This window comes from Barbus barbus (assembly GCF_936440315.1).
Source record: "Barbus barbus genome assembly, chromosome: 43".
Classification (NCBI taxonomy): domain Eukaryota; kingdom Metazoa; phylum Chordata; class Actinopteri; order Cypriniformes; family Cyprinidae; genus Barbus; species Barbus barbus.
Window position 1 is genome coordinate 19,181,312 of NC_136721.1, and position 25,184 is coordinate 19,206,495.

At 35.1% G+C, this 25,184-nt stretch overlaps 1 protein-coding gene across 2 annotated transcripts; it reads right to left on the reverse strand.

Annotated features, from left to right (window-relative positions):
* Positions 1-1,374: 1,374 nt before the first annotated feature.
* camkk2 (calcium/calmodulin-dependent protein kinase kinase 2) lies at positions 1,375-23,264 on the reverse strand. 2 transcript variants are annotated; one of them, XM_079405181.1, is made up of 17 exons: positions 23,126-23,264; positions 16,801-17,431; positions 14,832-14,879; positions 13,046-13,099; positions 11,802-11,853; positions 11,505-11,638; positions 10,532-10,568; positions 10,363-10,384; positions 10,177-10,265; positions 9,181-9,380; positions 9,035-9,088; positions 8,823-8,896; positions 8,660-8,747; positions 7,280-7,411; positions 6,998-7,098; positions 4,555-4,605; positions 2,914-3,841 (listed from the first exon to the last, which is right to left on the reverse strand). In XM_079405181.1, exons 2-17 carry the CDS (start codon positions 17,386-17,388, stop codon positions 3,769-3,771), a joined length of 1,797 nt encoding a protein of 598 aa, XP_079261307.1. In that variant the 5' UTR covers positions 17,389-17,431; positions 23,126-23,264; the 3' UTR covers positions 2,914-3,768. The 2 variants fall into 2 exon arrangements, with proteins under 2 accessions (XP_079261308.1, XP_079261307.1); XM_079405182.1 differs by lacking the exon at positions 4,555-4,605 and having other exon boundaries at positions 1,375-3,841; positions 23,126-23,245.
* Between the last annotated feature and the right edge of the window lie 1,920 nt (positions 23,265-25,184).

Below are 25,184 nucleotides of genomic sequence, written 5' to 3' on the forward strand. Positions count from 1 at the left end.
TCGTACAATGTCCTTCATATTTTGATGTTGACTGTGTGAATATGGCAGGTACGTTTATAAATACATATCGTATTTAATATTTAGTGTCACGTAAAACGAAATATTAAATTAGCCAAATAAAAGCATATGTATCATTCTCAAACTAATTTATTTGATCTTATTGTTTAATCTTATATGAGTCAAATATTTTGTTTGCAGAATGCACGAGCACTGTCCTCTGACGCCCTCTATTGATGTATCAATGAAAGTTCTTTAATTAAAACATGTTCATTAATACTTATTTACTTGTGTTCATGCCGTCAAAACCTTCGGTGTAGAACAAAATGAGATGACATAATATTCACTTTTGGGGTGAGCTATTCTTAAAAGGAAAATTCGCTCAAAAAATGAAAATTCTGTCATCATTTACTCCCACTCAAGTTTTTTTTTTTTTTTTCCCTGCAAGATGATATTTTGTAGAACGCTGGTAACCAAACACTTGCTTGTAGGCAATGACTTCCGTAGTAGGGAAAAAATATGCACAATGGAAGTCAATGGGTACCAGCAACTGTTTGGTTACCAACTTTCTTCAAAATAGTATCTTTTGTGTTCAACAGAAGAAAGAAACTCATACAGGTTTGGAACAATTTGAGGGTTAGTAAATGATGACAGAATTGTTATTTTTAGTTGAACTATCCCTGTACTATTTATGACTTTAAGACTAACTGACTTTTTAATTTTTGATAAAAAAAACAATTGTTAAAAAAAAAAAAAAAATTAACTACAAGATAAATGTTACAATTTTGCAGACTTGAAGGCATGTCAAAACAATACTATTAGGACTCTACATGCTACTACTATTAATAATACATAAATAAAAATAAAACAAAAGTAAAGGCAACTTTAATTTATTCAAATAATCAACTGGATACAATATATAGAATGATCAGCAATGAGATCAGAGGATGCTTTAAAGAGCTCAAACATGCTTTGAAAACTGCGTGATTGTGACGGCATGCATTTATGTAACATCCCTGTAAACAGTCCTCTCAACAGCGCTCAAATGCAGTTGCTAGTGTGATATGGATGCAAACGTTTACTCTAGCCCTTCAAGAAATACTGGGCAGAAACAGTGAGGAATGACATTAAGAGGTTATAAATATACAGTACAGGGTTCCCTTCAATATACAATGCACGTTTGCAACGTCAGTGTTTGAGAAAGCGGCTGTACAGGAAACGGAAAAATGCTGTCTTTGATTTCAGCTGGTGAATTTAGCTCGTAGTACAGAAGAAAAAAACATGGTTATGGAGGATTCCGCTAAACATGCATCATCTGAATCCTGCTAAACATTCTAATGTGCAAAGACAAAGCTCCATATATTTTTTATTTTTTTTCCCTATAATCAAAAAAGGGCAACGGTGCTTCTCTGGTCCTGAATATATTATTTAAAGGTCATCAAAATCTGTTAAAATGTCCACTTACATATACAGTAGTGATATTGTATAACCAGCTTCGGTCGGTGCACATGCATATTTAAGTCAATATTACAAGATTCCTTCAATAATCAAAATCCAACATACACGAGACCAACCGACTGACTTACACAGTCCAGAACTGCACCACAATGTGAGATTTCTTATGCATAGTAATAGTACCTACACAAAAGATTCAAATCAAAATTCTTAAAGAGAGAGAAAGAAAATCACAGAAAACCAGTACTATAAAATACAGCAGAGTTTAACATGCAGGAAAACAAAAAAAGTGGAAAAAAACAAAAAGGTAGAGAGTTGACTTAGTTACAAGGTAAACCAACAACATACATTCAGCTTACTTGTGCAGAAAAGACTCCCCTGATACATGGAAGCATGAGCTATGTTATTCATTTCAGTGGTGGAAAAGCACCATCACTCCGACATTTTGAAACTACAGCTAAATAGAGCGAACAAACAAACAATCATAGAAAAATAATCAACACAGAAGATACATGACCGTAGTGCACATTGAGAAAATCTCAACAGGGCTTTGGACTATTTTTGCTAATTTTAAAACTGAGCTTAAGCGAGTTCTACACTATAGTTCTACACTGTCTAGAACAGCTTGTCTAAAATGTCCAATTCTACTTTATCTACAATTCTATCGTACCAAAAAACTCTACACATGTACTGATGATCTATGCTACAGTTATGAGTATGAAAATGTAAGGCATACATTTGTGTCAAAACAGACTGACAAACATTGATTCCTTAAGTGAAAAGTCATGCATAGATTGCACAAAGTTATTGTATTTCCTTAAGAACTTCATAGAGTATGCGTCCTATATAGAAATTCTGATAACGAACTCACTCTGATCATGACGAAGTCGGAAATGCACTACTACATGGCATTTTGGTAATCCTACACAGGAAAAGGAAGTGAAATTACAGTAAGAAACTGTTAGCTTCATGATTAAAAGGGTCATGTTACATACAAGAAGAAGAACGGTCACAATGCCTATTGTGGCATTCCCTAAAGGTTATTTGTTCCCTAAATAATTAACCTACTATTCAAAAACATGCTATGTAACCCTCTCATTTCTTGGTTTTGGGCTTTGTTGTTTAAAAAAAAAAATAAAACGAGACAGTTTCCAGGTTTGGTCCTGTTCACCATCTACAGCGCTGTCATTATAATATAAACACAAAGTTGTGCGATTTGATATATAAACAAACACACACATACAAACTTATCTGCACTTTCCCTAATTGACATCCTGAAGTGTTTCCTTACTACATTTATACACATTTCCTGACTGCAAATTTTAAGAATTTGAATTAAAAAAAAGAATAATTATTATTATTTTACTTAATTTTCTTAAACCTGATTTTGAGAAAGAATTCCAGTTGAAGTTGAAACATCTGAAGAAAGTCTGAGTTGGGTTTTTTTTTTCATTTATTTTTAAATTCAGTTCTAATAATCTAATGAGATCTGTAAAACTGCAACGACGACCCTCTAATTAATCAGTGATGGAAAAATATTTGTATATTTTAGATGTTACTGTTTAAGTATTTAAAACTATTTATTTCATGTGATAATTTCTGTATATTTTACTGTAAATTCATTTATTAATTTAATCAAACCTGATTTTTGAGATTTTCAAGTTGAAATAAAATTCTGATGAAAGTCTGAGCTATTTTTTTTAATAATTTTCTACTTAAAGGTTATTGTCCGCAAATGTGCAAAGGCTATTTATTATTTTATTTGCCTTGATTTTTATTTATATATATTATTTTATTTAAACCAAACAATCAGATTTTTTGAGAATAAATTAATTTCTGATGAAAGTCTGAGCTACCTATATACCTTTATTTTATTACGTTCAAATTCAGTTCTAATAAGATCTGTAAAACTGCTGCAAAGCAGCATATCTCTAAGTAATGAGTGATGGACAAACCTAAGAAATTGTACAGTTTTTCCTAAAAAATTCTGTTTAGCCTCGCGGTGGCGCCCCCTAGCTGAAGTAGGGGACTAAAGCAGAGTCTCCGTGCCGGAGAGGAGAGTAGAAACACACGCGCACACAGAAAACAGGCCCTGAGAGAAGGCAGAGACCTGGGCGGACAGATACAGTGCATGCTGCTGTGGACTGTACAAATGCATGCATGAGTGGGTGGGCACACTCCACATCAACAACCCAACAAAAGCATCTTCCTTTCTTCCTTCCATCTTTCCGTCCACGCCCCAGCCCCAGGTCCACATCCGGCAGCCACGACAGCCCCATCCTTGTGCATTTCGCCCGAGCAAGACGCCCACAACTATCAGGAAAGAACTTCATCCTCGCCCACGAAGGGCAGGTCCATGCTCCGCATGCCTTCCTCGCTCTCTTGTTTCCTAGGAAACAGAAAAATGTGGAGGTTGAAAATAACCACACATTCCAGGCGTGTCAACCTGTCTATGGCAATGCAGACTGTTGTTAAGTGCGGCTAGAAGTGTTAGGCAGCGGGGAAATTAAGTCAGCGCGAGTGGGGGGGGGGGGGGGGGGGGGGGGGTACATGGCATCGCATCAGTCATATGCTCGGGTCGGAAGGAGGCACATGAGAGTGACTGACTACCATGTTTTTGCAATGGGTTGTACAGGGAAGGCAGGGACTGCGGCACCACATGCAAAATGCACCCAAGTCCAACAAACCAATCAGAGTCCTAGTAAAAAATTACCATGGCTGAACTGCCCATGAACTTACAGGACATACATGAACTTATTTTATCTGTTAAACATTACATGCAAAATATGCTTGATGTACTAAGGGTTGATTATTAAAAGTAGCTTGTACAGCTACTAAGGTTCTTTAAGAGCGAATATCATGAATATTTTATATATTACATGCATAAAATGCTGTTTATTAGGTAGGAAAACACAAGTGGAATAGCTTGTTATTCTTTAAGCCATCTGAATGATAGTTTTGAGCATGCTAAAAAACACCACACCATTCCTTTTAAGTGCAGATCATTCAAAATGGGCATGACCATAATCTCCTACATATAATATAGGTGGAGGAGAGTGAATAGGACATAGGTGGAGCGCTAACAGGCTAGCAGAGCTTTACCTGGAGGTACTGAGATTGCGGCAGTATTTCAAACTCCCTGCTCTCCCTTTTCTAGACGGCAGGAGAGATGCGGATACGTGAAAATTCAGAAATCGGAGCGTTTCTATCAAATATTCTTGAAAACATGACTAAATAAGAGCCTTAAAGGAATATTTCATGCTAAATATAACTCAAATATGCTTATGATTACCACAGAAAATAATTTGTGCTTGTCCCTCGGTTTCTGAAAACCAACAAAAAAGTAGGTTAAAGGGATAGTTCACTCATAAATGAAAATTCTACTCATGTCATTCCAAACTTGTATGAATTTCTTTCTTCTGTTGAGTACAAAAGAAGGTATTTTGAAGAATGTTGGTAACCAAACAGTTGACGATAGCCATTGACTTCCATAGTATGGAAAGAAAATACTATGATAGTCAATGGCTAAGTAAAGTAAGAATTTTCATTTTTGGGTAAACTATCCCTTTAACGATCTTAGCAAAGCTATTATTATATGATAGATCCTTTGCTAGGTAGTAATCAACCTAGCAAAGCACTGCAACGAAAGCTTCAACATAGTTGCAAAGGGGGCACTCATGAGTCATAAAATAATAAAAATGACTCTAGCTTTGTTCAAATATGCATTGCATACTTTCCCACTATGTAGAAGGCGAGAAACAGTATGTGATGTCTGAATTCACAGTATTCATTAGACATTATGCGAAAAGTACCCGAATGAACTAACAATATCTGATTGATCACTTTACTATCCCATGAGGCACCTGCAGAGGATTTGTGAATGGCAGTGAAGCGATGACAGCCTGGCAGATGTAGTACGTCTGGATTTCATTCATATTACACACACTCATATTATATAGAACATCACTTTAAGTAGGTTCATTTAGCAGACGCTTTCATCCAAAGCAACTTACATATGTGACCCTAGACCAAAAAACCAGTCATGACGGTCAGTTTTCAGGAATTGACATTTATACATCAACTGAAAGCTGAATAAATAAGCTTTCCATTGATGTCTGGTTTGTTAGAATAGGACATGTTCGAGATACAACTATTTGAATATCTGGAATCTGAGGGTGCAAAAAAAAATCTAAATACTGAGAAAATTACCTTTAAAATTGAGCAAATTAAGTTCTTAGCAATGCATATTACTAATCAAAATTAAGTTTGAATATATTTGTGGTAGGAAATTTACAAAATATCTTCATGGAACATGATCTTTACTTAATATCCTAATGATTTTTGGCACATAAGAAAAATTCATAATTTTGACCCATACAATGTGTTTTTGGCTATTGCTATAAATATACCCCACCGACTTAAGACTGGTTTTGTGCTCCAGGGTCACATATGAGGACAATAGAAGCAATCAAAACCAACAAAAAAGCAATTCATAAGTTGACGTTCAAAAATTCAAAAGCTCATATTCAAATGTAGTACCTTATCGGACAGCCTGGTCTTGTGGACTTTGTGGATACACACAAGTGAAGAATACGAGTCCACATTAAGTATGCCATTTGAAACAAGGCCTTAAACATCTTGAGTACAGTATTTTAGCTTAGCAGGCTAATCGGTTAGCTTAGTAACTGTAAGCTAAATGAAAACAAAATAAACATGTTTAATGTGACCATTCTTAGATTTGGCTTCATAACCCAATGTGTGATGTATAAGTTGAAGAACATGAATTTATTAAATTGACAGAGATGCATTATATTAGAATTTTAATAATTTAGCAAATCACTGGATTAAATTTCACCCACAAAAACTGTTAGAAACACCAAGAAATGTAGTCTCATCTCAAAAAGATAATTTAGACAACTCCTGAGGTTAAATAACACATTTTACTAACGGCTTAGAGTGTTAAAAAAACATTCAAAAGTTTGTCAGTAAGATTTTTTTAATATTCACTTATGCTCCAAGGCTGCATTTATTTGATCAAAAGTAGAGCAGAACAGTAACATTTGTGAGATATCACAATTTAAAAGAGGCGTTTTCTATTTTAATATTTTTTCAGTGTCACGTGATCCTTCAGAAATCATTCTAATATGATGATTTGCTGCAGAAGGAATATTTCTTATTATTATCAATATTAAAAACAGTTGAGTTGTTAAAGTGTGATACATCAAGCTTCTGTGACATTCTAAAATGTCTTTATGCATCCTTGCTGAACAAAAGTATTAATAAAAGGACAGAAACTAGTCAAAATTATTTTCTGTGGAAATGTTGCATAGACATTAAACTCTATTTTACCTGAAAATTCAATCAAGCTCTATCCTTATCAAATTACAATATAACCTAGTGTAGTTAAATATCATAGAGTAATTAAATTACTAGTTAGGCAAACCATTTCAAATTCTCTGTGACCACTGAAACCACTGCAGAGTTTCAATTCTATGTTCAGGAAGTTTGTTCCAGTTATAGCCCATCCCTAATGAGGAAGACTTACGATAGCGTGTGTCCTGGTGCGGCGGGACTCCGGTCTTCCCTGCGGCCCCAATCAAACGGGTTCCCAAAAGAACGCTTGCGCAGCATAGTCCTAACCATGATCTGAAGCAGAGAGCATGCAGCAAGAATAAGAACTCCAAAAACAGCCATTGGGCTGTAATCTGTGTGGGTCATTAATCCGTTTATTCATTTGATGAGGTTATTAGCATTGAATACATTACGTGTATTCATAAAAACAGAATTAGGGTTGTCTAAATAGGCCACCAGGGGCTTGCTATCTCACCACGGTGGCCAGACTGGGGATGTGCTTGACAGAGTTTTCCACCTCCTCCTCTGTCACTTCTATCAGGCTGCAGCAGTTGTCGTCCTCAGGGGGGAGGGGCTCAGCACCGTGCCGCGTCACCCATGGGTGCACCTACAATAACAATAACAACGGAAAAGAAATCCTGCTTTGATATCATTAATTAACTCAAGACTGTGTCAAGGCAGCTGGAGTGTCCTATATTCACACGAAGTGCTTTGAAATCATCTTTTAAGAATAAGGAATGGTTTTATTTTTGGTCCATTTGAAGTATGAAGGCTAATTATAACAATAAAAAAAATACACTACCATGTACAAATAATTTGGGTTTAGTAAGATTTTTTTCTTGAAAGAAATTATTACTTCTATTTAGCAAGAATGCATTAAGTTGATTAAGAGGAAGTAAATATATTTTTTTGCAAAATATTTTTTTATGTCAAATAAATGCAGTTCTTTTGAACTTCCCATTTATCAAAGAATCCTGAAAAGTATCATGGTTAAAAAAAAATATTAAGCATCTGTTTTTTCAAAATTCATTATAAGAAATGTTGCTTAAGCACCAAATCACCATATTAGAATGATTTCTGAAGGATCGTGTGGCATTGAAGACTGGAGTAACAGCTGCTAAAAATTAAGCTTTGCCATCATAAGAATAAAATACATTTTAAAGCACATTAAAATAAAACAAGTTATGGTTACACTTTACTTGAAGGGGTGTGCATAAGACTGACATGACACCTTCATAATCATGACATGTCATGAATATGAAGGTTTTTTATGCATGTTTATGACAACTGTCATTAAGTGTCATTCGCTCAGTTATGGAATTTTTTATGCAAAGATGACATTGTTTGAGATGTCTTTGTTATGGGCTAGGGTAGGGGTAGGGTTAGGTCAAATAATGCCCCCTTTGCAGTAAAAATTACATAACTGAGCGAATGACACTTAATGACATTTGTCATAAACATGCATAAAACTTTCATATTCATGACGTGTCATGTCAGTCTTATGCACACACCTTCAAGTAAAGTGTTACCCAAGTTATTTGAAATTGTAATAATATTTCACAATATTAATGTTTTTACTGTATGTTTGAATAAATGGAGCCTTGATGAGCATAATAGACGTTTTTCAAAACCATCAGCCAAATCTTACTGACCCCAACATTTTGAACGGTAGTATGTATGGTTCCAAAGAAATTGCATATAAAACAACCAAACATCAACCAATAGCGTGATTCTAAGCCAAAACTGTTCATTTTTCTGACTAATCATAAAAGAGGGCTAGTATTGTTGTTCTTTAGTACTAGTACTTTGTTGAACTTGAAGGTGGCGTCATCAGTGAAATAAACGTCACACTGACCTTGATTTGTGGGACGGTAATTCTGGATTCAGGATTCTTGTCCAACATTTTAAACAGAAGGTCTTTTAAGTCATCTGATATGTCCGCGCTGTTAAGTGGGACAAAAATCAACGTCAGAATATCAGGATGGGGAAGGTCTTTCAGGCTCAAGAGAAATACTCACTTCTCAGGAAGCTCGACCGGTTGGGTCTTGATCTTCTGATGGAGGCTCAAAATACGCTCATCCATAAACGGACACTGTAGAGAGAGGAAATAAAGTCAAAGACCACAACAAAAATAATTAATTTCATACACTTTTCTTGAACAGTTCTGCTGAATTGTTACTGTTTACAGTGCATATTTCATGATGTATACGAAGGTCAAAACAGGACGTACCACTCCAAAGATGAAACAGTACAAGGTGACTCCCATTGCCCACACATCCAGAGCCTATAAAAACATGATGGTTACTTGATTAAATCAATTTTGACAGAAAGTCTGACAGGATATTAGCAACTAGCATAGAGAACAGAGTTTTTAACCTTTCCAGAGAAGTTCTTGCGGGTCTCTGAGAGGGTCTCTGGGGCGAGAAACGCTGGCGTCCCAACTGTGCTGGTCAGGAGGGCATCTGCTCCCTCAAACTGGTTACTGACCCCAAAGTCTGCAATTTTAACATGGCCATCTTCCCCCACAAGCAGGTTGGAAGGCTTGATGTCCCGATGAATGATTTTCTGGTAATGTACTGTCAAGGATGAATAGTTTTAATCATTATTTATTGCATTTTGATGACTATCAATAAGAACTGCATCAAGTCTCATAATTTGAGGTATATTACAGATAAAAATGTCAAGAACATTCTGAAAACCAAAGGCTATTTTATGATATTTCTAAGAGAATGGGTACACAATTTACTGTAAATGTCATTCAGATGGCTTCTTCCTGTCCTGTTATCTATTATCTATCAATTAACTAAAACTATATATATTTTTTTAAATTGTTTATTGATAAGAGATAATGCTGAAATAAAATAATCTATAAATATTATATGAAAAACAAAAGAAGTTTAAGTACCAAAATTAAAACTGAAATAAAACAAATTAAAGCTATAAAGATACACAAAATCTAATAAAAAATTACAAAATGACTAATGAAATAAAAGTAATGAAATGTAAACTGAACATAGTATACAAATAGTATCCAATAATAGTATACAAATATAATAATAAACTACAAATATTAATATATACCATATAAATAAGTAATCATTTATAAATAATACTAAAATAACACTGCTAATTGGCCAGTTCTTGGACAGAATAAGCAATGTGGACTAGAGATAAAAACTAAAATTATACTGAAAATTTAATAAGATATCCTGACAAGACTTTAGTCTAAATGTTTGGCTCCATTAGACTACCCAGTGCCCAGCCACTGGCACAAGGCCATGAAAATGTACCTTATCCTTTTATCTAGATGTATTAGCAACAATCATGAGTATTGATCACGCTGCTAAGCATTAGCTAAATTCCCGCACTCACAATACTCAATTCCTCTCAGCAAGTCCTGGAAGTAGAAGCGTGCCTGGTCCTCATCCAGGGGCTTATCAGTAGGAACCTCCATCACTGCTCTGCAAACACATGGGGAATGAGACACAGTTTTTCTAGCAGAGTGACACTAGCACAGCATGGGCCGGCACTACAATCAGAAATAACATGCTTACTCACCCTTGTTTGACAAGCTCGAAAACTGTGAAAGCACGCAGGAAACAAGAGTTAGGATGTTTTGCATTACCTTCTCTGATTTCGCATACATTTAGCATAGAAAAGTAGAATAAACTGTGCATGTGCAAGTGTGTAGCATCTGCCAAGAGGATGAGTATCTGGCCAGACTTACCCATGTACAGATGGTCCTCACTTGGATCATCCAGCACCTGCACCAAAAAACCAAAGCGGTTTAGAAAGGGAATGAAACCAGTCAGCATTGACCTAATACTATGCCTTATTTGATGTAAATGAAAAATGGGTTTGAAGCATAGAAATTCAGTTCATTCAATATGACAGACTGCCTTAACATTAACATGCATCAACATCTAATTATTACAACCCAGTTTTGTTTACTTTTAAGGGAAAAATTTCTTTCAGTGTTTTTATTGGCTTCAGTATTTATGACTTATTTTTGACTCACATTGTTAGATTTATCACACTACATTGTTAGATTTATGCTTAAAAATATAATTTAACTAACAATATATATTTTTTTGAATATTTAAAGCAGTTTTGCTTAAAAATAAATTTCTCTTTATACTATAGTACATTTTTACTGGAAAATAAAGCCAAAATACCGATAACGATTTATTTATTTATTTTTGCAGCATACAATATTTAAGAAACTGTATTTCTATTCCTCACTGGCTTATTTTTATTCATGTCAAATTTAATGTGATGCTTGTCATTTTTTCAAGGTTAAAATATGTTACCCCCTCCCAGTTTAATAAAATTATAGGTGGACTTTTTGTTTAAATGGTGGAAGTGTTTGGGGAAACCTGTTTAAAAATAGTCATCATTTTTTAATTCTACTTGGAGGTGCACAAATTACAAATGTAATTATTTTATTTATTATTATTAAATCTGTACAACATTTAAGAAACTCTATTTATAACCCTCACAGCCTTATTTTTATTCATGTTAAATTTATTATGTGGTGTGTTATTTTCCCAATCCCAGTTTAATAGATTTACAGGTGGACTTTCTATTCCAGACGATAAGAAACCTGTTTGAAAATAGTCATTTTTTTTCCCCCCCACTTGGTGGCACTACTAGTACATAAATTACTACTTTTGCTGCATTTTGATAATACAAGCACCCACCTCCACAAGCTTAACCACGTTTGGGTGATCAAGCTTCTTGAGGATGGCTATCTCCTGGTAAACACGCTCAAGAGGCCCTTTGGGCTGAGGGGGGCCCTCAGGGGCTGATTTTGCCCCACGAGGAGGAGGCCTGCCTGTTTAAACCAGCACAAGAGGAAATCATGTAAAAGGTTGAAGTATTGGGCATTCGGCTAGCTGATGAAACTGCGCCCCCAACTTCATACACACATACACTCACACATACACTCAATCATAAACCCCGCTGAGCACTCCATCTGCTTTAAAGCAGACACTTACGCGGGAACCCAGCCTGCCTCATCAGTCGTTTCTTGGACAGCACTTTCATGGCCTGTGGAGAGCAGTGAGAACGAGAGAGTGAGAGCAGATATCCAGAGTCATTACTGGTGCTGGGTGACATATGCCCCATTCTACAAAAAAATACTGAGTGAGGAGGACTACAACTGCCCCAAAAATTAGGATAAAAAATAAGCAAAAATTAATCAGAGATTGAGCAATTTTAAGTTAACATTTACTGTAATGTTACAGCAACATATTGTTATTATTATTATTATTATAGCATGTTCATAATCATTATCAAGATATTCCATTTCATAAAAAATATATATATTTATAAATATAAAAATAAATAAAATAGATGGTCTTAAAATACTATGTATCTATCTATCTATCTATCTATCTATCTATCTATCTATCTATCTATCTATCTATCTATCTATCTATCTATCTATCTATCTATCTATCTATCTATCTATCTATCTATCTAATTTTGATACTGTATATTCAAGAAACCAGCTCTGTGTGAAGAGTACTGCACAAAAAAATTAAATAAAATAAGCAACAAATAATACATTTAAGCAAATAAGGAATTATCAAAATTAAGTTAATATCAAAAGATATTACAGCAATATTATTATTATACATGTTAATAATGCTAATAATATTAATAAATACTACTACTAATAATCAAGATTCAAATATTTACAAATTAAAAATAATTACAAACACACATATATACATATACACACACACACACACACACATATACATATATATATATAATATGTGTGTGTGTGTGTGTGTGTGTGTATGTATGTGTGTGTGTATATATGTATGTACAAACAATACAGTAAGAGTTAGTCAACAGTGAGAATAGAGATGAAGTAATATATGACTACTTATGAAATGAATATTAATTTAGCTGGATTATGAGTCCATGACTTGTGCAGCAATTCTACATTTCCCATCATTCTCTGTGGTATGCTTTGCTCTTTGTTTTGATGCACTAGTGCTAAAATGCATTTTACTTCAATTAAAATCACATCATAATTATGATTTTCGAACTTCTCAATGGACAGTGTCTTTGTGACCGTTTTAAGACTGGCTGCTGAAGATGACCCCAACTAGGCAATCATAATTTAATGATTACTGATAACACTAGGATGTTAGCTCCTTACTCTTCACGCATGAAGTGTGTACATACTCGTGCAAGATCATGAGTGTGTGTTGCGTCAGTCACTCACATAGTACGTGTTGTCGTCTTCATTGTACGCCAGCTTGACAACTCCATAAGAGCCCTTTATCAGGAAAATAAAGAGTGTCAGTCACGATGACAACTTGTAAAACTTGTTAAATGGATCAAATTGCAATACAAACACATGCAAAAACGGTGGGAAACAGGAGGCTAAAGTGGCCAAGCATTTGTGCCGTTTGATTAACTGGAGAACATGTAAACCTAACCAAGCCAGTAGGCAACAGCCGGCATCATGATGAATGCCATAGACAGGCATAATTCCACTTCTGTTCTGTCTCTATCTCTCTCAAACCCACACACACACAAACACGCACACAGGTCCCAGCTGGGAGAGCAGATTGCCGTTCCAGCAGGGAACCCAACCCTCAGACACAGAGATGAGAGCAGAGCAGGAATCTCCCCATCCAAGCTGACAGTTTTCCATGCCCTCGAATAGAGATGAAGCTTAGTGGAACAGCAACAGTGAAAACACTTCACTGCTCCTTTCACTTGCTTTACTGCATTACTCTGTACACTGCTTTATTAGTAAATTCACTACATGTACTTATGTGTATTCTTCTTAGAAAGTAGTACTGCGGTAATACTATGGTATACATGGTTCACAAAGAAATCTTCAAAATAGTGTGTAGCATAGCATTAACATGATGCCATGTCCAAAAAAAAAAACATGGTACTTTTGTAAGTGTCTAATTCATTCCATTTTAATCATGAAACTTTGATCTATCCTATAGTGTTACAAAATTACCATATTCATATACTATGTAATGAAATAATATTCCAAGTTATTTGCCTTTTCCAGAAAAGGAAAAAAACAAAAAAAAAACCGAATTGTATTGTCTCGGCAAAACTGATTTTTAATAGTCAACAGCAACATTCTGTGGTCAAATATTGATTTCCCCTAAAAAAAAAAATAATAATTTATATTTCCTACATAGTTATCTCTAGTATAACTATTTTTTTATTCTCATATTCACTACAGTTTAAAAGTCTGAGTTCAGTCAAATTTAGTTTTTAATTTTTAAAGATTTTTTTATTATATTATTTCTATTATTATTTTTTAGATACTTTTATTCAGCAAGGATACTTGAATCGATCATAAGTGACAGTAAAGGCAGTTATGATGTTAGAAAAGATTTATTTCACTGTTTCCACTAACAGAATTAATATAGCACATTAAACATTGCTTAAACATCGATAATAATAAGAAATGTTTCCTGGGCACCAAATGAGCATATTCACTTTTTTTTTTTTTGTCATTACTCCAGTCTTACTCCAATAATTTCAATATGCTCATTTGGTGTTCAGGAAACATTTCTGAAAACTCAACTTTGTCACCACAGGAATAAATGACATTTCAAAATACATTCAAATAGAAAACCACTATTTTAAATTGCAATAATATTTTACAATTTTGCTATTTTTACTGTATTTTTTATAGCCTTGGTGAGCATAAGAAACTTCTTTCAAAAACATTTTAAAATTTGACCAACACCAAACTCAAATCTATTTTCATGTCTATTAATTTATAATCCAAGATACAGGGGAAAAAAAAAAGAAAAAGTGTGATAATTTCATGTGGCTGATTTTGTAATAATGACCAATATGTTTCAGGTATTTTGTTACTTTTCATATTTTTACTATACCAAATATGCGAGATGTTTGTTTGTTCTGAAATAAGAAAAACAGCTCAACTAATCTTTCAGCAGAGTGTTCATTCATCCCAGACTCAGCAGGATATGATCTATACATAAATAATGAATGAAAAATAGACATACCTTTCCTATCTCATCTTTCAGCTTGTACTGGTTGAGCTGCACGCAGTCCTTTTGAAATAAAGAAACACATGCTATCGATCAATGACACTGAGGTTTCTTTAAGGAATTGCAGCCACTACTTCAGCCTGTGTGGCCAAAGATCACAGCAAATGCTAACTTGATTCTCTCATCAAGAATGATGTTTGTGACACTCCAGGTTCAAAGAATCAAAAGCATTAGCAGAAGAAGGGAGTTTTTCTGAGCCAAGGTTATTATAGTTAACTAAAACCATAAAAACATTTCCGTTACTTGAAACTAAATAAATGTCAACTGAAATAAAATATTAAAAAACATTTTACTTCAGCTAGTGGCCAAGGCATCATTTCTCATGTTTGTTTAGCTTAATTTGAAGTACTAAAATAGCAAACTACATAAAAGTAAAATGAATAAATATATAGACAAAAACTAATAAAAATGACAAAAATGCACAACAAAATTACTAAAACTTTGAAAACAGAAAATATATATAAAACGAATCAAATTCAAAATCTTAACAAAAACTTAATAGTATATCAATGATACTAAAATAACACTGAAAGGTACACAAGCTAAAGCTACACACATTTTTCGCTGATTTCATGTCCTAATGGAAAAGCAGAAGCATCTATAGAGGAACTTTCTCTTGACAAGCGCCATTAAGACTAAGGTAACTGCTCCGGTCTGTAACCTTACCTTACATACCCTCTCAACCTCGCAGACTTGAAGCCAGTGCAGAGAATGAAGAAAAGGAAACGTTCTTCTCTAAGACAACATCAGTTCTCACACAAGCAGCTCAAATTATCTCAGGCCGCGGCATCACATTGTCTAGTTTTTGGTGGTGTAATTATATAAGCTTCCATAATTGTTAGGCACAGTGGTAACCGTTGTGTTGTTCAGACAGTTGGGTTGTGTTAAAATAGATGATGTTGTGTTTTACATCTTCCAGACATTGCCCACCCTTAATATAGAGATCACAAAGATCAATTTCTAGCCCCAATATTTTATAATGTATATTTTATACATTTTATTATAATATATTTCACATATATTAATTTATATGACTAATTAATTGTTAAATATTATATAAATAATAATAAAAAATTTTTTTAAAAAGCTGCAACATTAGAGTTGAGCATAATTAGAAATAAATATTTTTTTTTTCATGACATTTAGAAGCCTACATCATTCAAAATATAGAAACAAATTAATTGATATTAATTATTTAAATGTTAAATAAACAACTTTTTTTTTAGCATAATTACAAACTTTTCTATATTTTATTTCCATGACATTTACAAGGCTTCAGGCCACTAATACAAGCCTACATCATTTAAAACATATAAACATAGACAAAACATATATAAAGTATATAAGTCTATATTTACTGTCTATTTTTAATATATAAATAATAATTAATGGCTATTAACAATTGAAATATTAAATATTATATAAATAATAAAAATATTATTTGATACATATTTGTAACATTTTTGTTCAAATAATGTGATGCATACAATTATTTTATAATGTAAATTTTATATTATATAAAATATTTATTATAAACCATTTACTGTCTAATAATAATTAATTGCTATTAATATATATATATATATATATATATATATATATATTACATAATATATTTATATTAAGTCTATATTTTATTTCCAGTCTACAAGCCATTTTTACAAGCCTACATTTACATTTAAAATATAGCGATCACAAAGAGCAGTTTCTAGCCCCAAAGCTTTATAATATATATTTTATATATTATCTTATAATATATTTAATATTTAAATTTAATGTGTAATTATGAATGAATTGATATTAATCATTTAAATAATACATATATAAACAAATGTTTACATTTCATATCATTAATTAATGGATATTTATGTAAGGGACTTCCCTACTCTTCCAAACACACCTGCTTTTACCTCCGGCCACCTACCTGCAGGTCTGTGATGGAGACACGATGAGACTCCACGGTTGGTCTTCGAGGGAGGCGTGGAGACGAGTGAGGGGAGGTGATTGGCGAGTAGGGCAGCGATGGGTAAATATAGCGTCCGTTCAGCCCCGGCGAACCACAGGGCGACGAAAGCGTCTGCGAACGTTCCTGTAGCGACAGCTTCCTGTCGGAGAGGCTTAGTCTACCTCTGTGCTCCTGCGGTTCTGGGAAGAGCGCTTCCGGGCGGCCCAACGTGTGGGATAAAAGATCACAGGAGGCCATGCGGAAGGGCGGGACTGGACCTGACGACGCCGGCTCCGGTGTTTCCGAGCTGTCCATGTCCTCCACCTCTTCCTCCTCTCCGCCCTCCTGCCCTGAGCCTACACTGGGCTCGTACTCCGTCACCACAATCATGGACTCCATCTCGCTGGTACAAGGGCTCAGGCGCGTGGACGGGGAAGGGAGCACAACACAGCTCCGCAGCAGGTCAGGCAGTGGCTGATTGGGCGGCTGTACCGGGGGAATAGGCGGAGCATGGCCCAGAGCAGCAGGGGGATCAGAAGAGGGCCAGGAGGAGACACAGGGAAACATAGTGTCCTTCCCAAACACCTCTCAGTAGCCCCCCCATCAACGCCTGGCAGGAAAAACAGAGTTGGGAAATATTAGATGCCAAACAGAATGTCAGCGCTTTTGACAAAATTAATTTCCTTGAGTTTGAGTATCATTTGGGAATGGCCGTTAAGGTCACTTCACATTTTTATTATTATTTTTAATGTTCTTTTCTGATATTGCCAACTCAATATTTTATATATCCAATCCCAATCAATCAATTTTACCCTATCACCAATATTTTATAATGTATTATTTTATATATATTTTTGTATCATATAATTATTAAACCCATATATAAATATTATATAAATATTTGATATTAATATAATAGTTAGTATCCAATTGTTTAGTGTCCAATTATGAATTGATGTTAATATTTTAGATATGAACTATAACATAAATATACAAAATTAAAAGTATTTGAAAATATTTTTTACATTTTTGAGTTGATCTTAACTAAATTTTAATTTAGTTTGTGTACACACACACACACACACACACACACACACACCTAAGTCTGGTCTTATAAAATTATATTACACTGAAAAATGTTTTACCTGTACAGATTAAATGAGTGAATGCAGCTAATAGGCTGCTAATAGGCAGCTAATAATATATATATATATATATATATATATATATATATATATATATATATATATATATATATATATATATATATAATATGCTTCAAGTAAAGCCTGCTCGAAAAGATTACACATCTCCATTCTGCTCTGAGCCTCTGTTTCTTACGGCCTTGACTTACATGCAAAGAGCTGTAGTTTCTTTGGCAAGCCGATTTTCTGAACATTGGAGACTCTGTATGTGTGTGTGGGAGAGGTGTGGGTCTCGCAGAATGAGAGAAATATAAGCAGGTACAATAAAAAAGACATTCATTACTCTGAGGGGTTCAGAAAGGAGAACTTGTGTGGGCTGGCCCACCCCCTCCATGCGTCCTCATTTCTATCGCTCGCATTCACCGAGATCCACTGCAGCTTGGTTTTTCTTCTCTATCTCAGTTTCGTTCCCTTTCATTTCTTCATCTCCGATCGAATCTCTACTTATGTTTTTGCTGTAATATCATCTCGGGGCCCTGGCCTCCATGCATTCTCCTGTCAAAACACCCACACAGCTGGAAAATGGTGTTCTCTCTCCCTCATACGAGAACACTGTGGGGAAAAAAAGCCTATTTTTCTCAGCGTTCCTCATCTTTGACCCCTCCTGCATCCATTTCCCAAGTTATTATGTCCCTGACACTCATTTTCACCCTAAATCAGAACGCACTGATGAGGATCCGAGCTTTTCTAGCTAAAAATGACACTTTCTCACAAGAAAATAAATGTCACATTCATACGGGAAATAACCTCCATTCTCAAAAATCTCCATTCGGATCAAAAATGACATTAGAAGAGAGACTCAGAATATAATAGACACTTGGTAGGCTCTTAAATTAAACCACTTTATAATCACCCAGAACATAATAATACTACAACCACCTAGCTATGTGCTAGAAACCTCGCAGAACACCTTAGAAACAATATGTGTCAACCTTTGTATATGTTAAGCAAGCACTTTTCACATTTATGCATAAAATGTAAAAATCTCATTTAGTAAACTGTCTCTCACCATCCATCACCTACTGAGAGATTCAGCCAGTAAGAGAAGGAATGATGGATTTTAGATGACATTAATATGACAACAAGTGACAACCAAGTGATTGTAACGTCACGAAAGATGATATGTGCAACATCCTGTGTTGTAAACATTTTTAAAACACACAAAAGTGCTGTTATGCTTCTTATTAAACTTTTAATGACATTTATAATAAACTTACATTTCTGCAGTTTCTATTTAATCTTAATCTTGAGATTAACATTGATTGTATATTTAAATTTTACATTTATTAATATAGAAATTGAAAGCACACTGACAAAACACTGTTACATCTACAAAAAAAAAGAAAAAAAAAGAAACCTACTATTTCAAGTAAATGCTGTTCTTTCTATTCTCTTCATTAAGGAAGCCTGAAGTATCACGGTGTCCACAAAGTTTTCAACCTTGATAAGAAGAAATGTTTCTTGAGCACCAAATCAGCATATCATAATGATTTCTGGATAATTATATGATATTGAGTACTGAATTATGGATGTTAAACATTCAGCTTTGCCATCACAGGAAAAAATGACATTTTAAATGATTAAATAGCCTATATATTAAAACTCAAAACAGGTATTTTACAAGGTACTAATATTTCACAATATTAATGTTTTCACTGTATTTTTGATCAAATAAATGTAGCATTCCTTCTTACCGACCCCAAACTTCTGAATGGTAGTGTATGTAGTTATTAAAGAGCTGATTGCATTTAAAAGTGTAAACTGGTAAAAAATATTGGTTGAAGTGATTATTGGCCAATATCTGAAGGTAGCAAAATATCATGGTATTGACATCTGATGCCATTACTGTACCTACTATTACACACTGACTAATAAGCAGCACACAACCAAATAAATCACCTATTTTAAGATATCTAAGTAGAAGAGGCAAATTTTATGATGAAATGAGACGTTTTTAATGTCAGATCAGATTTTAATCTCTGGTGTGGACGCCATTAGTGACTTCCTGTCTACCTCAATGACAAAGAGACAGCCCAGCTGAGCACAGAGCGACCAGGCATGTCCGACCCATTTGTCAGCTCAGGTGCTGATGGGGGGATGATGAAAGTGTGGAGAAAGTCAGAGGGATTGATGTGTCATTATCCAGTCCAAGCATCAGGCAACTATCTAAAACTCATGCGGCAGTATTACAGGTACCTTGCAAGCATCTAAAATAAAACCAGAGTATCACGTCCTCTTTTCAAGAACAGGAAATTCACAGTAGATGTGGGCAAGATGTGGCCTGACTGCAATGGTAGGCTGAGCTATTTTAATCTGAGAGCAGTTTCCACATTCTTCTGTGACCTACTTTGAGCTTTGATGGATTGCAAAGCGAGTGTTTCTCCTTCACGTGCCCAACCTAGCAAACCTCATTTGTTATGGAAACTCAGAAGCAAACAAGCCTTGGACCCCCACGGACCACATGTATAACAAACGGGGTCTACATTAAAGGGATTACACAAAGGACAACATCAAATGCATAAAAATATCCACTATTTTCAGTCAAGCCCTTACCCAAGATGAACTCCAGCAAGAAACCAATTTTACCCTAGAAACAAACAGATGCAGCCTTACACCAGATGACTTTCCACTGTCTAGTTGTCTTTATTATGGTGAGATGCACAGAGCATCCACAGGGAAAGGGGTCCACAGAGGATTGACCGTATGGGACCATCTGGAGTGTTCAGCGTTCTTCGAAACATTAGCTTTAACAGAGAAAACCAAAGTACTAATCTGTGTACAAGAGGAAGCAGGAATAATCTACACACTGACTTAATGCTAATCTAGCATGTTGTACCTAACACTTTAAAGACAGGTTTTGGGTTCAAAACGAGTTAAGCTCCCACAGCACCATCTGATAATGATTCTGGCTTTACCCCCTATTGCAGCACTTCAAGCGAAATCAAAGAATTAACTGGTGTGATGCCATTTCGAACAAAATTTAGGCCAAAATTAAAAAACCTGCTTGCCAAAGTAAAAAAGTTCACTCTTTAAGAACTGTTCACTGAAGGGCTCTTTGGGGAACTCAAAATGGTTCTTAAATGCCTTCTTCTTGGCTCAGTTCATTTCTTCTGTTCAGTCCGTCAAGGTCAGACATGAGTAAAAAGCTGCTTTATGGTACAAATTGACATTGTCATTCTAATTGAAAGCACCAATGACACTGTTTTTTATGTTTCTATGAAAAGTACTTGGCCATGAGTACATTGGGGCCTTTAAAATGGAAATAAGGGGGCAAGATATTCAGCAGGTTTTAAATGCAGCTCACATTTCTGTACCCAAATTAACCGTTCTGAGCAAAAATATTATTTATTTGAACTATAAAGTTGTCTTCTACTTTTTGATTTATTCCCATGAAATCCCAATTTATTCCCATGACTCCTATTGCAAGTTCATTACTGAAAACACTTTTTTTTCTTTTTACAAACTGTGGGGCTAGTTTAAATCATTATCTCTTGTGCTAGGTTATATTGAATTTGAAAGCAGTTTAAACACACTTAATACAAGTCAGTGGATATTTCCCATGCCCATGCTTTGGCTGTTAGCTGCATCTGATCATGTTCCATAAACTAAGAAATGAAAAGTAATTACGCCAACCTCAATCACATTTTTGCAGATGAGGCCTGAAAAATAAATAAACAACTTTATCCAGCTCACCCACAGCTAGATTTCAAATCATACTCCAATGGCTCATTCCACAGGGAAAAGCCCTCCAGAGACCGTCTTATGCCGCTCTCTCCAAACAAAACCAAACTATTTTAGACCCAAGCACCCAAGCAACATGAAAACACAAGTCAGTGGATACAAAATACCATTTGTTAATAATGCAGCACAACTGACATCTAATGTACTTATGCATATATTTCCTTTTGTTATAGCCAAATGGATTAAAAATCACACAATAGCTGTCAAAACAAAAGCATTTTTGGACATGAGAACCTTTTGCATGTTCCTTTGAAGCCCAAAAATACTATCTAGGCAGGCAGCTCACTAGATGTTGATACACAGCCAGAGATTTTACGGGTTTCACTTGTCAACTGTCAAACAAACAGGATGAAAATGAATTAAGGATGCTGAATTTTTTGGTAACTGGGTCATTCTACATTTTTGTCTCTCAAATACATGTGGAAAAATGATATTAACAATTAACATTCAATATAGATGATGCCAACTTTAAACACATTGAAAAAAAAGCAGTAACTTTCTGACATGCTTTTTTCTTTCTTCATAAAGATGAGTAATTTTTACCACTCCTGTCGGTCCAATGTCTCACTATATATTAAAATAATACATATTTGTATTATTAGGATTTTTTTTTTATTATTAAATATAAAATACATGAAGGCCTAATATATATTCTAATACAAAATTATCTGCTATACCTAGCATCATTTATCTAAATATCAAGACAACTTACAGCCTTTTTCTTGTCTTTCTGTTACTTTTATTAGTAGTTAAATCTTACATTTTCAACGGTTTAGATGAATATGTATAGTAAACGTTTGAAAATCAAAAAGTGCATATTTGTTTTAAGATCAGCATTAAATTCTCCTCATAATAAGTACTTTGTAGTTTCACGACCTTGCAATATCAACTAAAAACTGTCAACCCTGTTTTATCATCAATCCTCTCCAAGCATAAATTAGAATTAATTTCACAATTCACTGACACATTGTCTTACTGAATGATTAGAAATTATACTTTAAACCACCTTATTAAAACTAAAACTGCTCTTATTTCTTAGAATGAACCAATTTCCCAATAACCAAACTGATCTTATGTGAATATTAGATGTGTTTAGGCTTTGATCACTCCTGCTTCAACGCAATTTCATGCATATTATCTGTAAAAGCTTCATGTAAACACTGGCACAGGCTCGAAGAGCAGATTCCGTTTGGGGAACAATTTTAAGGCTGGTTGTTATTTTGCTAAAGCTGGCTAACGCATCTCTTACGAAACAGATGTTTGGAAAATCCAGCCGAGGATTAATAAAATCATTGTGATCACGCATGTCGCCCTATAGAGGTATAACAGGAGTCGTTGGTTCAGTGTTGTGTCCTTACCTCGGCCGTTGGTAAGATGCTGTTTGCGAAGGGTATGTTGTTAGCTCGCTGGCAGTAATGGTAGCGGTTTATGATATGGTATGATGTGCAGGCAGCGGGGGACGGAGGTGCTTCTGCTGTGAGTGAATGTGAGAGGAGTGGCGACATCTAACGGTCACAAGAGGAACTGCCTCTAATGTTGAATGGATTATTAGTTGAACTTCATCGCTGCGCTTCACTCTAATACCTGTACTATTATCCAATTGCATTTTGACACTAAATCAAGTCAAATATTAAACTTTCGACTGTTACAATTTCGTGTAAATCCCCAAAGTACCATTTTTACCATGCCAATACTTTCATAGCAGATGACTGATGACATTGATTTCAGTGAGAGCCTGTTTGGAGACAACCATGGCATTTATTAATTCATTACATTTTTAGACATTGTTGAAGATTGCAAAATGTATGTATACATGCACACAGATTTGTATACATATATCCACGCATATATGCACACACATATGCAAATAGATAAATATTGATAAAAGATAACGCAAGTTAACACAACATGCAGTTTTTGAATGAAGTTTTTTATTATGAAGGGAAAACAAAATCCAAACCCACATGGCCCTGTGTGAAAAAGTGCTTGCCCCCTAAACCTAATAACTGTTTGGGCCACCCTAAGCAGCAACAACTGCAATCAAGCGTTTGCGATAACTTGTCTGATAACGAGTCTGTTACAGCGCTGTGGAGGAATTTTGGCCCACTCATCTTGGCAGAATTGTTGTAATTCAGCCACATTGGAGGGTTTTCGAGCATGAACCGCCTTTTTAAGGTCATGCCACAGCATCTCAATAGGATTCAGGTCAGGACTTTGACTAGGCCACTCCAAAGTCTTCATTTTGTTTTTCTTCAGTCATTCAGAGGTGGATTTGCTGGTGTGTTTTGGATCATTGTCCTGCTGCAGAACCCAAGTTCACTTCAGCTTGAGGTCACGAACAGATGGCCGGATATTGTCCTTCAGGATTTTTTGGTAGACAGCTGAATTCATGGTTCCATTTATCACAGCAAGTCTTCCAGGTCCTGAAGCAGCAAAACAGCCCCAGACCATCACACTACCACCACCATATTTGACTGTTGGTATGATGTTCTTTTTCTGAAATGCTGTGCTACTTTTACGCCAGATGTAATGGGACACACACCTTCTATACAACTTTTGTCTCGTCAGTCCAGAGTGTTTTCTCAAAAGTCTTGGGGATCATCAAGATGTTTTCTGGCAAAACTGAGACGAGCCTTTATGTTCTTGTTGCTCAGCAGTGGTTTTCGTCTTGGAACTCTGCCATGCAGGCCATTTTCACCCAGTCTCTTTTTTATGGTGGAGTCATGAACACTGACCTTAACTGAGGCAAGTGAGGCCTGCAGTTCTTTAGATGTTGTTGTGGGGTCTTTTGTGACCTCTTGGATGAGTTGTCGCTGCGCTCTTGGGGTAATTTTGGTCGGCCGGCCTGGGAAGGTTCACCACTGTTCCATGTTTTCGCCATTTGTGGATAATGGCTCTCACTGTGGTTCGCTGGAGTCCCAAAGCTTTAGAAATGGGTTTATAACCTTTTCCAAACTGATAGATCTCAATTACTTTTTCCCATTTGTTCCTGAATGTCTTTGGATCTCTGCATGATGTGTAGCTTTTTCACACAGGGCCATGTGGGTTTGGATTTTGTTTTCCCTTCATAAAAAACCCTTCATTTAAAAACTGCATGTTGTGTTTACTTGTGTTATCTTTGATTAATATTTAAATTCAAATTCAAATTTTATTTGTCACATATACATACGTAGTACGACATGTAGTGAAATGTATTGTACGACTGTCCAACAAATTTAAGAAAAACCTCAAGTTTACAAAAATACAAATAGAAAAAGCATAAACATATATACAGAAATAAACTAGCAATAAAATAAAATAACGAATAGATATGAGAATAAAAATAGATATGAAGAATAAAAATAGAATATGATTCTATATAGATTCTATAAAAAGTAAAGTGTATGTCAGTGATAAAGTGTCCGTGTGCTGTGCAGT

Excerpts from the sequence above, each read along its gene's own strand:
- camkk2 (XM_079405181.1), bottom strand. The coding sequence starts at position 17,388 with ATGTTTCCCTGTGTCTCCTCCTGGCCCTCTTCTGATCCCCCTGCTGCT. Across the intron at positions 9,089-9,180 it reads GCAAGAACTTCTCTGGAAAG|GCTCTGGATGTGTGGGCAAT; the intron begins GTTAAAAACTCT and ends ATGTTTTTATAG. Across the intron at positions 7,412-8,659 it reads TTACCGTCCCACAAATCAAG|GTGCACCCATGGGTGACGCG; the intron begins GTCAGTGTGACG and ends TTGTTATTGTAG.